A 14,904-nucleotide genomic window follows, 5' to 3' on the forward strand; every position below is an offset into this window, starting at 1 on the left:
ACCTCCACTCAGATATGTATGCTTTCCTAACAACACCTCCTCCTCTTTTATTAGATCTGTTTCTTATAAATAGGTTGTGCCCTTCAAGCCTTCCAATCACGTGTATCATCTCACTTTCCGTGATGCCTATGACATCATATTTCTCCTCCTGTGCTAGGAGCTCCCATTCCCCTTGCTTGTTTCCCCTCCTCTGTGCATTTAATTGTTTGATTACTTTTTATTTGTTCTTTTGGGAGGCAGGAAGAATAAAAACAGCAATTCAGGCAATTTTCTAACAGCATTCCTCATGTGGGATAAATAATGTGATCATTTTCTACTTTGGGTTATTATAGACATGGCAATGCCAAATTAGCCTAATAGGTGTACAAACATCGTAGACCTAAGGGCTTTTATTAAGCCCCTGGCTGCCATGTTAACCCATCAGCACCCCACATCAAGGTCCACAATGGATTGACAAGGGAAATACCCACCCTTTGTGTAACCACTTAGATGCAGCAGTCACTATTGACCACAACATCTAAGGGGTGGGTGAAGCAACCAAGATCAGAGTTACGGAAGTGCCAGATATTTCCTGGGCAGAATATCACATCATGATATGCAATTTTGCCCATGATTTCATGCCAGATCTGTGCCAAAGGATGAAAATGTGAAAAAAGCCTTATAGAGGATGTCTGGGTAGCATATGTACAGTATTACCAAAGAACATAGTGTCCAAAATTAGAATAGAAATGTAATAAGTATCTTACCAGATATCTCCAGCTTTACATAGAAGATTAACCTTGTATTCATTTTTGATAGATATTCACACAATTTCCACCAACAAATCAGAAGACTGGGGCCAGTTTATGAATATCTGTGATGTGATCAACTCCACAGCTGATGGGTGAGTATATGGAAGCCTTAAAAGGGGCTCTACAGCTACACATAAGAGGTTTGATTGGACGTGCAAAGCTTCACTCTTGTGCACAGGGGCATAACTATAATGGGTGCAGGGGATGCGGTTGCACTCGAGCCCAAGAGCCTTAGGGGGCCCATAAGGCCTCTCTTCTCCATATAGGGAGCCCAGTACTATGAATAAAACATTATAATTAAGGGCGCCGCTACACATTTTGCATTGGGGCCCAGGAGCTTTAAGTTACGCCTCTGCTTGTGCAGTTTCTGGTTCAGGAGTAGGGATGTGTTAGGCCTTTTTCACGCGGGTGGAATGTGTCCATATTCCGCACCGCAAATCCGCTGCTGCAAATTTCGCACCAAAATCAACAAGTCTCCTTACGGATTTTGATGCAGAATTGCAGAACTAAAAGCCATTTTTATTCCGCATCAACACCCCACAGCGAGTTGTGTGAATTTTCCTGCAGAAATTACCGTGGCATGCGGTGCAGAATGCAAAAAAATTCCACCCTTGTGGAAAGTGGGTGACGGTTCTAGTTGGGGTGGATATGGTGACCATATTGCTTGTCACCCATCTAATGGAAGAGGACAGGTTGGAGATCTATCTTCATGCTATGCAAGATGTTATCTGAATCCTCCTGCAGCTGAAGGTGGACTTTTTAAAACAACAGTACACAGTAAAAACCTTTAATCTGGTATTATAGGGCTGTGCCCATCTCTGCCAAACATAGTCATGATGAGAACACCGTGGCATAAGAGGTTGCCAGGAAGATGGAAAAAGCCAAGCGCAGCTGGACTACATTGTTACTGTAACTCTCACAGAAGTCACTGGGTGTAGCACAGCAAACCCCTGAGTTACAGAAACTGTATATCTCCCATTGACATCTATGGGAGTTATGGAAACAGTGTAGTGAAGCCCGCTCGGCTGTTTTTGTAAGTCCCAACCAACCCCGCCACCACATAGAGTCGGGGCAACAGCTCAAGTTACATGTGGGACCCCGAATTTGGACCCACATCTATCAGACTATTTCCTATGAATATGCCATAAAAGTCAGGAAGGGAATACCGTATTAGTGGAACGTAGAAGATGCCAGATTATCAAACATTCTGATTTATAAGGAAACTGATTTAAAAAATGTCACTATTAGAATATTTGTTCTTAATTAGAGATGAGCGAGCGTACTCGGTTCGGGTGTTTTTGCAGTTGAGCAACTGAGTACTCGGAGAAAAAGATTCGGGGGGTGCCAGGGGTGAGCGGTGGGTTGCAGAGGGGAGTGGGGGGGGGGGGGAAAGAGAGCTCCCCCCTGTTCCCCACTGCCCCCCCCCCCCCGAATCTTTTCGTCCAAGTAGTCAGTTACTCGGAAAAAGCGGTGCTCGGGTCCAAAAACACCCGAACCGAGTACGCTCGCTCATCTCTATTCTTAATACATTATATAAACCAAGTGAATTGAATTGTTCGCATACGAGCTGCCTCACCGGTGTCATTGAGCCAAAAGCTGTCCGCCCTGATGCTCACAATTACAGGCGGTAAATTGTAGTAATGGGGACGGAGGAGATAAGTGACGGTCAGACACACAACTTATCTCTTGAGTGTTAATAAGATGGGACAGGAAAATCAATGCTGTCTTCTCCGTGTTCTGCCTGATGGCAGCCGTCAGTCTACCAAGACCCGTAGACATTGGACAAAGAATCTCGTATCTACGGACAGCGTGATTTAGCTGTATACAGTACTATGGCAAACATTGGGCAGGTGACACCAGTGATTTGCACTTGGAGATCTTGAAGGCCAATAAAACATAAGATGACTAAATCGGCAGATACATCGTTGGTTCAATAAAATGAGAAAGCATTCAGTCATTCATTCACATTCGCTGTATAAGTGAATGAGAATGATGGAGGATCGGTATTTAAAAACAAACGATTAGTGAACGAGCCAACAATTATTCTTATGTCTGTATAAAGTGAATGATGAACGATTTTTTGTTTGGCGTTCATTCATAGTCTGTGCCTACATTGAACGATAATTATTAGAGATGAGCGAGTATACTCGCTAAAGGCAATTGCTCGAGCAAGCATTGCCTTTAGCGAGTATCTCCCCGCTCGAGACTGCAGGTTCGGGTGCCGGCGGCGGGCAGAGAGCTGCGGGGAGAGCGGGGAGGAACGGAGGGGAGATCTCTCTCTCCCTCTCTCCCCCCGCTCCCTCCTGCTGACTGCCGCTACTCACCGCTCCCCCGCGCCGGCACCCGAACCTTCCGTCTCGAGCGGTGAGATACTCGCTAAAGGCAATGCTCGCTCGGGCAATTGCCTTTAGCGAGTATACTCGCTCATCTCTAATAATTATCGTTCATTGTCACTCGTTTGAACGATTTTTTTTTTTACGATAATCATTCCGTTTGAAAGGGCCTTAAGGGTGAGTTCACACTTTGCTGCCATATTGTTTTTTTTGCCACAGTTTTCCAAAAATGGGTAAAAACCGCATAGTTTTTACCGTGACTTTGAATAACCTTGACAAAACCACAACAGGCTTGCAATGTGTGAACCCAGACTAAAGAGCAGCACCTGGTTGCAAGATAAACATGCCTGGCGCCCATGCCTGCAATGACCATTCAATCACACCAATATAGTATGTAAGGCAATGTCCTGCAATGTTGATCCAGAGGAAGGCAGAAAACCCCATGAGGGAGAAGTCAATTTTCCTCATTGTAGGGAAAAAAAATTTTCCCAACTCCAATCTTTCAATCAGAATAATCCCTGGATCACCGACCCTTCTGAAGTAATCAGTGATATAACACATAATATTGTAACACGTAACAAATGTGTCCAGGCCCCTCTTGTACTCTTATCGACTTCACCATCACCACATCCTCAGGCAGAGAGTTCCATAGTCTCACTGCTCTAACAGTAAAGAACCCCCTTCTATGTTGGTGTAGAAACCTTCTTTCCTCCAGACATAGAGGGCGCCCCATTGTTACAGTCACAGTCCTGGGTATAAACAGATGATGGGAGAGATCTCCTTATTGTCCCCTGATATATCTATGCATAGTTATTAGGTCGCCCCTCAGCCGGCTTTTTTCTAAAGTGAATATCCCGAATGTTGATAACTCTCTGGGTATTGTATTCTGCCTGTTCCATTTATTACTATGACAATTATGTCCAAGAATTATAATCCATCAGCCTTTCTTTTTCTGTAACATTTGCCAGCTGAAAGGCTTATGTAGATGGCAGTCTGTGTAGCAGTGCAGAGCCCACCACCTCCACTTTCTGCCATGCAGGCTTTGTTGGACTCCACATGTACGAACACACTGTATCAGAGGCATAGAGCTAGAATTGATACCGCTGTGCACAGGAGCTCTTAATCTTATGAATACTGGAGCTTTGCAAACACTTCATCTTGTGATTTGCAATAGACATAGTCTTAGCTACATATCCTCAAAAGTTACTGCAGGGAAACTGTGGTATTATATGACACTTATTAATAGTATCGCCTATACACTGAAATGTGACATCAGAGTGCTGTCCCTTATATACAGTTATAATAGTGCCCTCAATAAGAAGAATGTATCTGTTATAATGGTGCCCCTATGGATAAGGAATTTAGCTACTAGAATAATGTCCCCTATTGGACAAGATTGCACCCTAAACAATTGTTTTTTGGGTGCAGATATGGCTTCAGGCTTACATGAACCCTTGGGTAAAAGAGTCACTGTGGGCCCCCTTAGTAATTTATAGCCCCCCACCCCCAATCTGCCCCTTTAGTAATTTATAGCCCCCCACCCCCACCTGTGCTTCTGGAGTAATTTATATTCTCCAATCTGCCCCTTTAGTAATTGATAGGCCCCTATGCCCTTTTAGTAATTTATAGGTCCCCTTGTGCCCCTTGAGTTACTTGTAGGCCACATTGTGCTCTCTGAGTCATTTATAGGTTCCACTGTGCCTCCTGAGTTACTCATAGACCTTATTGTGCTCCCTGAGTCATTTATAGTTCCCATTGTGCCTCCTGAGTTAATAAGGCCCCACTGTGCTCCTTGAGTCATTTATAGGCCCCTTTATGTCTCCTGAGTAATTAATAAAGCCCCACACTGTGTCCTGGCAAAACAATAAAATAATAAATTCACTCAACACCCTCAGCCTCCCACAACGTCATCTATCCTCTGCTTTGGTCTCTTCCAGCCAAAAGGGTGCAGAACAATGCATGCATCACGATGATATTATTGTGCCACCTGTGTGATAAAGAAGACGGTCAGAAACGCTATCTTTTCTCCTTAGGGGCCCTTCACAGTTACAAACACCTAAAATAATCTTCTATTTATACTAGTTACAATCTTGGGCTGAGAGGCCCCATCTCTCATCTCATTTACCTTTTATTTTGGATCTTTATGCTTTGTGTGTTGAGCTGATAGATTATCTCGGCTTCTAAGGCCATGTTTATATCTTAAAATAAATCTAACAAATCCTGCAAGAGCGCAGGGATCGCCCCCTGCTGTGTGCATTGGTCTAAGTCATATAGAGGTAATTACTAGATCCTCTTACTGACTGTTTCCATCGGGAACTTATACCCTGTACCTAGTGGAAATCTATCTAAAGATGAGCATGGGGATCGCCCCCTGCTGTGTGCATTGGTCTAAGTCATATAGAGGCAATTACTAGATCCTCTTACTGACTGTTTCCATCGGGTACTTATACCCTGTACTAGTGGAAATTTATCCAAAGTTGAGCATGGGGATCGTTCCCTGCTGTCTGCATTGATCTAAGCTACATAGAGGCAATTATTAGCTCCTCTTACTGACTGTTTCCATTGGGTACTTATACCCTGTACTAGTGGAAATCTATCTAAAGTTGAGCACGGTGATCGTCCCATGCTCTCTGCATTGTTCTAAGTTATATAGAGGCAATTATTAGCTCCTCTTACTGACTGTTTCCATTGGGTACTTATACCCTGTACTAGTGGAAATTTATCTAAAGTTGAGCACTAGTACGGTCGATGGTTCCAGTCACTTACCTTGATCTGATTATATAGCTCAGCTCTCATCACACATTATAAGCGTTACTAATATATTGGATAGTTAGTGTGAATACATAACATACTGGTTCCTGATGAAGTGTCTGCACGTGACACAGAAACGCGTCAAACCGAACCCACATAATTTTCAATCAGAATTATCTGACATTGGAACCATAAATATATATTGATACAAATGAGATCCTTCTTTCAAGTCATCATAATTTTAACCTTGATGATCGCACCTTGAAACATCCACGTTAGGGAATATAATTATTATTTACCACCAAAACGAAAAACGGGGATCCATTTTTGTTCATATTGTCCACTTAACAGGTGACTTGATTGATTGGAGGTTGCAGTCCATTAATTATTCTGTGCTTGCCAATTGGCATGATTCGACAACTGCAACAAATCTGAAACTATCACCCCCAATCGGCTATGGTGACAGTTAGTGCCGCCTACTGCCTATAACAGGGTGTTGAGTTGGAAGTTTTTTGATGTGTTTTTTGTGTCTTTGTCAGCCCAAGATTTTAACTAGTATCAATAAAAGATTATTTTAGGTGTTTGTAACTGTGAAGGGCTTCTACAAACTAATTTACAGACAATTTTCTGCCTCAGTGAAAACCTTTTCTCCTTAGGGAGAGCACCTAGACCCTAGATGGAGAATGAGACTTAAAAGGCCATTTACGCTCCTCTGAGTAATATGCAAATAAAGGAGACAAGGCGGTGGAACAGTAAATCATCAGCATCCTGCAATGACACTGTCATAGCCAATTGTATACACTTCTTAAAGACACAGATGCAATGGATTTTAAAGTACGAGGACCAGATTGATCCCACCCCTTAAATAGGTTCCCCTAGGCTCATTGGGCCCCTGTACCTGCCCGTCCTTGCTGGGTGCTGACGCTGGGCCAGGTCAGGTGAACTTTTAACAATAATGGATCATTCTAGCTGACCAATGACAGACTGTCTTGTTTAGAAAGAAGTCGGCTATGTTAGAAATTTTTATCCAATATTTAAATAAAAGATCTTTAATCCATGAATGGTCGTTCTTTGAAAGAATTGTTCATCCGTCGCCCGATGCCATTAAACACGTATGGCCAGTTTGAACAACTGTAAGGGCCAATATGGACTAAAATGTGTAGGACTGTGCCGGAGAAATAAACATTCACAGGACAATAGTTCTTCATTGGCTGTTCAGCCATCAACCTATTTTGGTCTAACATGTATGACCACCTCTAGTCTATAGGTAGGCTTACCTTACTGGAGGGAGACATTTTCCAACAATTCACTCCAAGTACCTAGTCTGCCCTCTGGCACAATTCCTGGGGTTGGAGAGACTAACTAATTCTCTTCATATACCTGATGACCACTTTGATTAAGACTTCACAGTTGTGAGCTACATTTAGATTTGTAGACTTTCACTATTGAGAAATATATTTGTTCACGCTTCTAATTTCTTGCTTTTAGGCCACGAGATGCTGTAAAAGCTTTAAAAAAGAAAATAGGCAAAAACTACAATCAGAAAGAAGTCAGGTACTCACTGTCTGTAAGTATCACTTAAAAGGGGTTGTCCCATGAAAAAAAGGTATCCCTTACCCGCAGTGTAATCAGTGATGAGTGCAGTTGCTTAGTGCTTGGAGGAGTTGTTGCTTCCCTTCCAAAAAGCAGTGAAATGTCGATTGCCCTTTTTGATTGGGCAACCCTCTAAATCTACCCTGTTCATAGCATAAATACATTGGGTTGAAGGGTGCACAATTGTGCATTTGCTCATGTGAAGGAGCCCTTAACACTTTCCAATCCAACTTGTATCCTGGTTTTCCTAGGGGGCTTACTCTTTTTTTGCCGTTATACAACGTCGCTATCTGCTGGCTAAAGCCAGTACTACATGAGGCGACACGTTGGATAGGCTCCGACAGCAGAGAGGCTGGCAATATACAGTAAGAGAACCCCGACGGATGTCTTCCAACATCGGAGCTGTACAGCCTTAGGGCGAGCACCCACTGGCGTTTTTTTACCTGCGTTTTGCGTTTTGCGTTTTGCGTTTTTCCTGCACAGGCATAGAGATAACATGTGTTCCTGTCCACTGGCGTTTTTTTTGCATTGCGTTTGCGTTTTTAACATAGGAACTGTCAGTTGCATATGTGTCCTTATTTTTCTCCATGGAAATTAATGGCAAAGCCGCGAAAACGCAGCGAAAACGCCGCGAAAAACGCCGCGGAAAGCGCGCGGAAAAAACGCGGGACACGCGGCGAAAACGCTGCGTTTTTTTCCCGCGGGAAACGCAAACGCCAGTGGGTGCTCGCCCTTAAATCATAATGTCTTCAAACGTCAGATAGTGGATTGGAAAGGGTTAAAGTTTATCTATAAAAATTCCTTCTGCATGCACTAAAATAACAAATAGTGAAATACTAACCACTACCGCTGTGTCCCATGCTCGGTCTTCTGCGCCTGTGTTGGTTTATGGACTTTAGTTCCATCCAGCTTACAGGACGTCATAGGCGCTGCAGCCAGTAACAGAGCCCAGCGATCGAACACGGAGCTCCTTTATTGGCTGCAGCACATGTGACGACCCGGAAACAGGCTGCGGCAGCCTCTAAATGTGTAATCAGAGGGCAGTCACCGAGCAGCGCCGTGGGAAACAACGGGAGTAGGGAGAGGTGAGTGTATAACTATTTGTTATTTTAGTGCATGCAGAAGGGGTTTTACAGATAAACTATAACTCAGACCCCTTTAACAATATTTTAATCCAACACCAATAGTGATGTCTGAGTCTCACCAGCAGTCTGGTAGAGGTGGTGTGGGCAGTTTTGCAGCATCGCAGTGCCCCTATAACAATGCCAATGACAATACTAGTCATCATGTCACCAAGGCAAATCCTGAGAAAGCCAACTGCCAGGTGAGATGCATCATATCCTGGGACAAATAGTACCAAGACCGGCCCCTAAAAAATCTGCTTTACTGATAGATTATTTCAAAAACACCCAAATAATAAAATGAGTCGGCACATAGCTCAGTGCCCATGGCTCTATACGTAAGCACTGCGTTATGTGCACCTAGTTATATTACTTGGATGTTTCTAAACTTATTTATCAATAAGTAATACTTTTTTAGAAGCTGGTCTTTGTACTATTTCTCTTGGACCGTCTTCTGCTGGACTTGAAGCATGACCATGCCACCGGGAATCTTCAGCCGGTTGAGATCCAGCCTACTTGATCTAGGGAGCACTTACTGGTGTTTTTTGTCTCTACATCCTGGGCCTACGTGACTTTCCTACCGACGTTGGGGCAATTAGGTGCCATGCTGCACCTCATCACCGTGGGGCGCTTGGGTCCACCATGACAGTGGACACTTGTATGTGCTCATACAATGTTGTGGGCCATTCATTTACTAGGAGTATATCACTATTTGATCGCAGCCCAAACTTTCCCGGTCATCACTCCAATTATTTTCATAGGTTGTAGGTTGTGGGTTCTAGCCGCCATCTAGGGAGAACTCAGGTAAATCCCATATCTGACGGCCATGTCATTATATCATCCCAGTTTTCAGTGTTCTCCAGCAGGTTGCTGTAATAATTCAGCAGAGCTGCGGCGTGAGGTGAAGGTAGCAGTAAGCAATATGTTTTACCTTCCGTATTCGGTGCACAGATTTAGCGTTCCTTTAGTGTTTGACTGTAACCCTGTGCTTTCTGTGCTTCACATTCAGCTCTTGGAAATGTGCATGCAAAACTGCAACACAACATTTCAGTCCTTGGTTCTGAAGAAGGATTTCTGCAAGGACGCACTGGTCAAGTTGTTAAACCCCAAGTACAATCTACCCATCGACTTGCAAAACAGGATTCTCCGCTTCATCATGGTAATTCACTCATGTGTCATTTAAACCCAGAATTAAAATGTCTGTATGTATCACTAAAGTACATATTAGCAAGAGACACGGCAAGTGGGAAGATCTATTTGGAAGGGTTAAAAGGACTGCCTTAGGCTGCCTTCCATTCAGGGAGCAGGAAAGGGGAATCCCCATGGCCGAATGGGTTTGTCTAATGACGGAACCAAACAGCTCCGAAAGGACCCCATTGACTATAATGAGGTCCGTTTGGTTTTGGCTCAGTTGCCCGGAAGACAAAGTGCTGCATTCAGCGCTATTTCTTCCAGTATTTTAAGCCTGATCTCCGACCGGAGATTCCAACGCAGATTTAAAGACAGCCTAATGGTATCAAGCTGATAAGGGCAACGAGGTGAAGAAAAACCCAGCAGGCAGTTGTTGTAGCCAAGGGATGCCAGTGAGCACCGTACATTTCTTCTATAGCATGATGGGCATCCAGATGAGGAGACCATCAGAATGAGGACCACTCTTTAATCCCCATGAGAGCCACTCCTTAATCCCCTTTCTATTTGCTTCATGTCCTACCAAGGCAAATGGAAAGTGCATGATGTCATCAGACAACCAGTTAAAGTGCCTTCAATAAAGAATCACTGCCTAATCAGCAGATGTGGACTCTAGTACCTTTATATTATACTTTCATTAACTTTTCTTGTTGTTTCACTTATTTTTAGTGCTTTTGTTACTATGAGCAATATAAGAGAATCTCTTGCTTATACACTATATGGCCAAAAGTATATGAACACCCTACTAATTCTTCTGCACCTATTGTAGATAAGTGCGTACAATTAGGCACATGGCGGCCATGGATATCCATAGACAAATACCGATAGTAGTAGGGGGTCATACTGAAGAGCTCAGTGACTTATACATGAATGTCGTATGCTGCCATCTTTGTATATACACTACACAAAGCACATCATAGGAAATCATCATTTTTCTTCTTTTGCTCACCAGACATGGTCTACACGCTCACAGGGAAATGTCGATGTAACAGAGGTCAAAGAACTGTATTTGGAGATGATTAAAAAAGGAATACAGTTTCCTCCTTTGGATGCTAATGAAGAAGCCAAGCCTGAAATACAAATGGTAAGCTTCACAACTTTCAATTTTGCCTTGATTTTGCACAAAACATGACACAACTATAAGATGCCATAGTATCCCAGGCCCACCAAGGGATTCCCTAGCACCCCGGTGAGCCAGTCTGAGCCTAACTGTGTTCTATACACTTTGCAGACTGAAAACAGGATTCTTTCTTCTTTGCCTGTAGTACACACAGAGACATAACATCAGCGTGGAGGACAGTGTACAACAGTACTGAGCAGTGTAGATGTTATTTTCAGACTTGAATTCACTCACCAACTCAATTGTAGTATTCTCTATTGAGGAAAAATGAATTGAAAAGTTTTCTTTTGATGAAGCAATAATAGTCTTTCCCTAAAAAAGTTTAAAAAGTGTTTTCTGAATTATGAATTTCTGACTTGGTTAGGCTGTTGTTGTTTCGTACATAGATAATGGTTTGCATATACGATCCAAAAAATTAATAAACTAAAAATAATTGTAGGCACTACTGCTACACTTGTGACCGGATACTGTATAGTCTAGAGGAGTCTGCTACGTGGTGGTGCCTGGATGTAGATATTACATGCTACAGTCAGGTTGCATTCCTGCAGCTGGGGTTGCGCACAGCACCATGCGTCTCTGTGACAGGACCCTACAACTGTGGACCGACCAACATGCCCCCCCCAGTAGTTGGAGCACTGCGGCAGAATGTGTTGGCCTGACGGTGCTGACCGCAAGCTTAAAACCAACCATCTGTCCCTTAGTTCAACCCATGGGAAGCGTCAAGTGTCCCCATGTGGATTAGATTATTGGAAAGCCACATGACACTGATGTGTATGGTGACTTGAGGCTTTAGTATATTGCATATAACGGTACACCCCAGATTGGAGAGGCGTTTTGCATGTGACTGGCGCATCCCTCGGGTGTTGAACTCTACGTGTTGCGTTGAGCACATTTGCTTTCCATTTGCAATGTTCTCACTTGTAGAGGTTATCAGAATGTTTCTTTTAATTACGACTCATTGAAGCAGTTAATTATTCCTATGTACTTGGATGTAATTAGATCCTGTTTATCTTGTTTGTCCAGCTGCTTTGTTTATGCCGTGTAATATATCAGCTGGTAAAGTCATTGCAATTGGGTTTTTTCATTTAATAATTGTGTATGACAAATGATGCATTTTCTACATTTCCTCTACAATTTTGGATATGTTGCTAGAGCTCAAATCCAGATTAGTGTTCAAATATTCCTAAAATTAGAAATCTTCCTTTTTGGTCTATAAGCCTAACCTGAGAGCAGTTAGCTTGACCTGAGAGCAGTAACCGTGACCTGGGCGCAGTTGCCTTGACCTGAGGGCAGTTACGTTAAAGGGGTTGTCCAGTTATCAGAATTAATTTCCTCTGTCCAACTGTACTAAACAACAAATGGAGCTGTACTTACCTGTCCTCTTTCCCCCATGATCCAATGCTGCAGCCCTGCTGTGGTTCCAGCGTTTGGAGGATGACATCACCGTTAACACCTGACTACTGCAGCTAATCAAAGGTTGCAGCTTCTGAGAACTCCTGGCATTAGTGCTCACATCCTGTGTGCCATGATGCCAGGAGTTCAGAATGATGATGTTGCAGCCTCCAATCGACTGCAGCAGTCAGATGTCATCCGATGACATCATCCTTCACAACAAACACCAGGAGGACAGTGGGGGTACAGTGCTGGATCGTGGGGTCTAAATTCAGGAAAGTACAACTTTTTTTTGTTATTTGCTCAACTTGGACCCATTGAGGAAATGTTGTCTGGTAACCAGACAACTCCTTTAACCTATAAGCAGTTACCCAGAACCCACTGCAACACATTTACTCCAGTGCGCTTTATATTGAAACAGGCATAGGAAACGCTGCTCTAAGTCAATCAGGACCTATGTGTTTCCTTTTTGCACTATTTTCAAGCTCTCTACTAATTGGAAATTTGATGAAAACGTACTAGAAAACAGTCTGCTCTCGCATGACATTGGAGTTTCAGCTCCTGCCACCACTGGTGCCAATCAGCAAGAATGTTTTTCATGGTATATTCTCTTTACAATGTACCTGCTGGCATGGAAATCTGATTTTAGGGTACTCATGCAGATTAGGCTGGGTTCAATAATGTAATGGACTATGCCATCCCATCCTCCAAAAAAGATGGAAACATATGGAAACCACGTCAAATGGAGATCAAAGTTTGCATCTTTGCCTCATAAAAGTTAATGGCTCCATACTATGTTTGAATACTACTTTCACTACTTAAATGGAACCCGGGATGGAAATGCTCAACAGAAACCTGAACACGATCTTAGAGGTGAGCATTCCTGTATATGGGGAGTCAGAAGGTATAGCTGCTGTCTACAATGTATGGGCAGCTGTATTCTTCATGTAGCATTGGGCGCGGATAAACCAGCCTGGAGCCATTCACATCAATGGAGCGCTCAGGTGTGTTGATCTTGTAGGCAGAGATCCTTGTGGTATGTACTTAAGAAGATGCCAACAATCCTCATGTCTAAAGCATGGTAACATTTCCCTGACCCTGAAAGAGGTTGGGCCGACTGAGAAAAGTCTACAGGCTGCAGTAATTGTTACTGGTTGGGTTGGGGTAGAGCTTCGATTCTGTAAATCCAGTATTGTTTATATTCTATAGAGGCAAAGGATGAAGATAATGGACCCAATGCAAAATCTGTAGCGGAGCCCCTCCTATCATGTGCCATTTATGATTCTGCCATCTTCTTATATGGAGTTGACTTTGGGTCCTTTCAGTACACATTGGGTGTAAGCATTTTCGGGGCATGTATATGTACGTATTTGGTGCATATTCTTTTTTGCGTGCGTACTCACTGTGTTTTTCACGCCGAAAAAAAACGCAAGAAGGACCAATTGGTTCAATTTTGTTTTACACTGTCACCTGGCTTCATGCGTAAAACCACAGTGAATATGCATGTAACTTATGTATACACTATGTTTTTTAAACGCTCTCATAGACTTGAAAGAGCGATTTTGGTAATATGGACCAAAATAGGACATGCTGCTGTTTTTTTCGCGTGCATGAAAATGTATGTTGGGCTTAATATTAACCAACAGACCTGACAAAATAACAGAGATGCAGGTCAGGGGAAACAGTGACCATAATATAATACATTTCAACTTGTCTTTCAAAAGAGAGTTTGGCCTGGGGGTTGGGGGTGGGCACAAAAATACTAAACTTTTAGGAAGGCAAAGTTCGATCAGCTCAGATATGGCCATAAAGGGGTTTTCCAGTGAAATGCTATTAATGACTTATCATCAGGATAGGTCATGAATAGTTGATCGGCCGGGGCCGTCGCTCGGGACCTGATCGATCAGCTGAGCGGGTGCATGCTGTCACCGCCGCAAATATACAGAGGTCAGAGCGGAAGCCTCCACACTGACCTCCGTGTAGTGGCCGGCCCTTGTAACTGCAGGCAAGGCTCTCATTGAAAGTTTTTAAACTACTAAAACAAGAATGCAGCGAAAAAGCACTAAAAAGCTAGAAAAAAAAAATATGTAAAAGAACAGTGTAGTAAGAACTCAGAGTCCTCTTGGATGAAGAAAAAGAAGTATTGTTATGAAGAAGATGAGAGTGGTGGTTGTAGGGGATTCCCTATTAAGACGAACCGAGGCCGCTGTCTGCAGACCTGACACCTCACGAGAGGTGTGCTGTGTTTCAGGTGCACAAATCAAAGATGTGTCCGATCAGCTGTCAAGACTCTTCAGTCCTACAGAACACCAACGATTCCTACTAATACATGTAGGGACAAATGACATTGCAAAAAAGGACCTTGGAATTATCAAGCAGAATCTAAGAATGAACTATTTCTGCATCAGATGGCCAAGTTCTCAAAAAAGTACAACATACCGTATTTCCCCCAAAATAAGACAGTGTCTTATATTAGTTTTTGTTCAAAAAGGTTTAACTTTTTTACATGTATAGCTGCCTGGACACTATTTAAATTGACTTTTTTAATTAACTGTTAGCAGGGCTTAATTTTGGAGAAGGGCTTATATTTCAAGCATCCTCAAAATGCCTGAAAA

At 43.0% G+C, this 14,904-nt stretch overlaps 1 protein-coding gene across 1 annotated transcript in view; it reads left to right on the forward strand.

The window, feature by feature from the left end:
• TOM1L1 (target of myb1 like 1 membrane trafficking protein) overlaps positions 1 to 14,904 on the forward strand; it is a 95,177-nt gene that overhangs the window by 36,348 nt on the left and 43,925 nt on the right. The window contains exons 2-5 of the mRNA XM_066588051.1: positions 799 to 883; positions 7,364 to 7,442; positions 9,599 to 9,748; positions 10,730 to 10,861. Coding sequence (XP_066444148.1) covers positions 799 to 883; positions 7,364 to 7,442; positions 9,599 to 9,748; positions 10,730 to 10,861 — 446 coding nt within the window. The remainder of the gene's footprint in view (positions 1 to 798; positions 884 to 7,363; positions 7,443 to 9,598; positions 9,749 to 10,729; positions 10,862 to 14,904) is intronic.

This window comes from Eleutherodactylus coqui, chromosome 13 (genome assembly GCF_035609145.1).
Source record: "Eleutherodactylus coqui strain aEleCoq1 chromosome 13, aEleCoq1.hap1, whole genome shotgun sequence".
Taxonomy (NCBI): domain Eukaryota; kingdom Metazoa; phylum Chordata; class Amphibia; order Anura; family Eleutherodactylidae; genus Eleutherodactylus; species Eleutherodactylus coqui.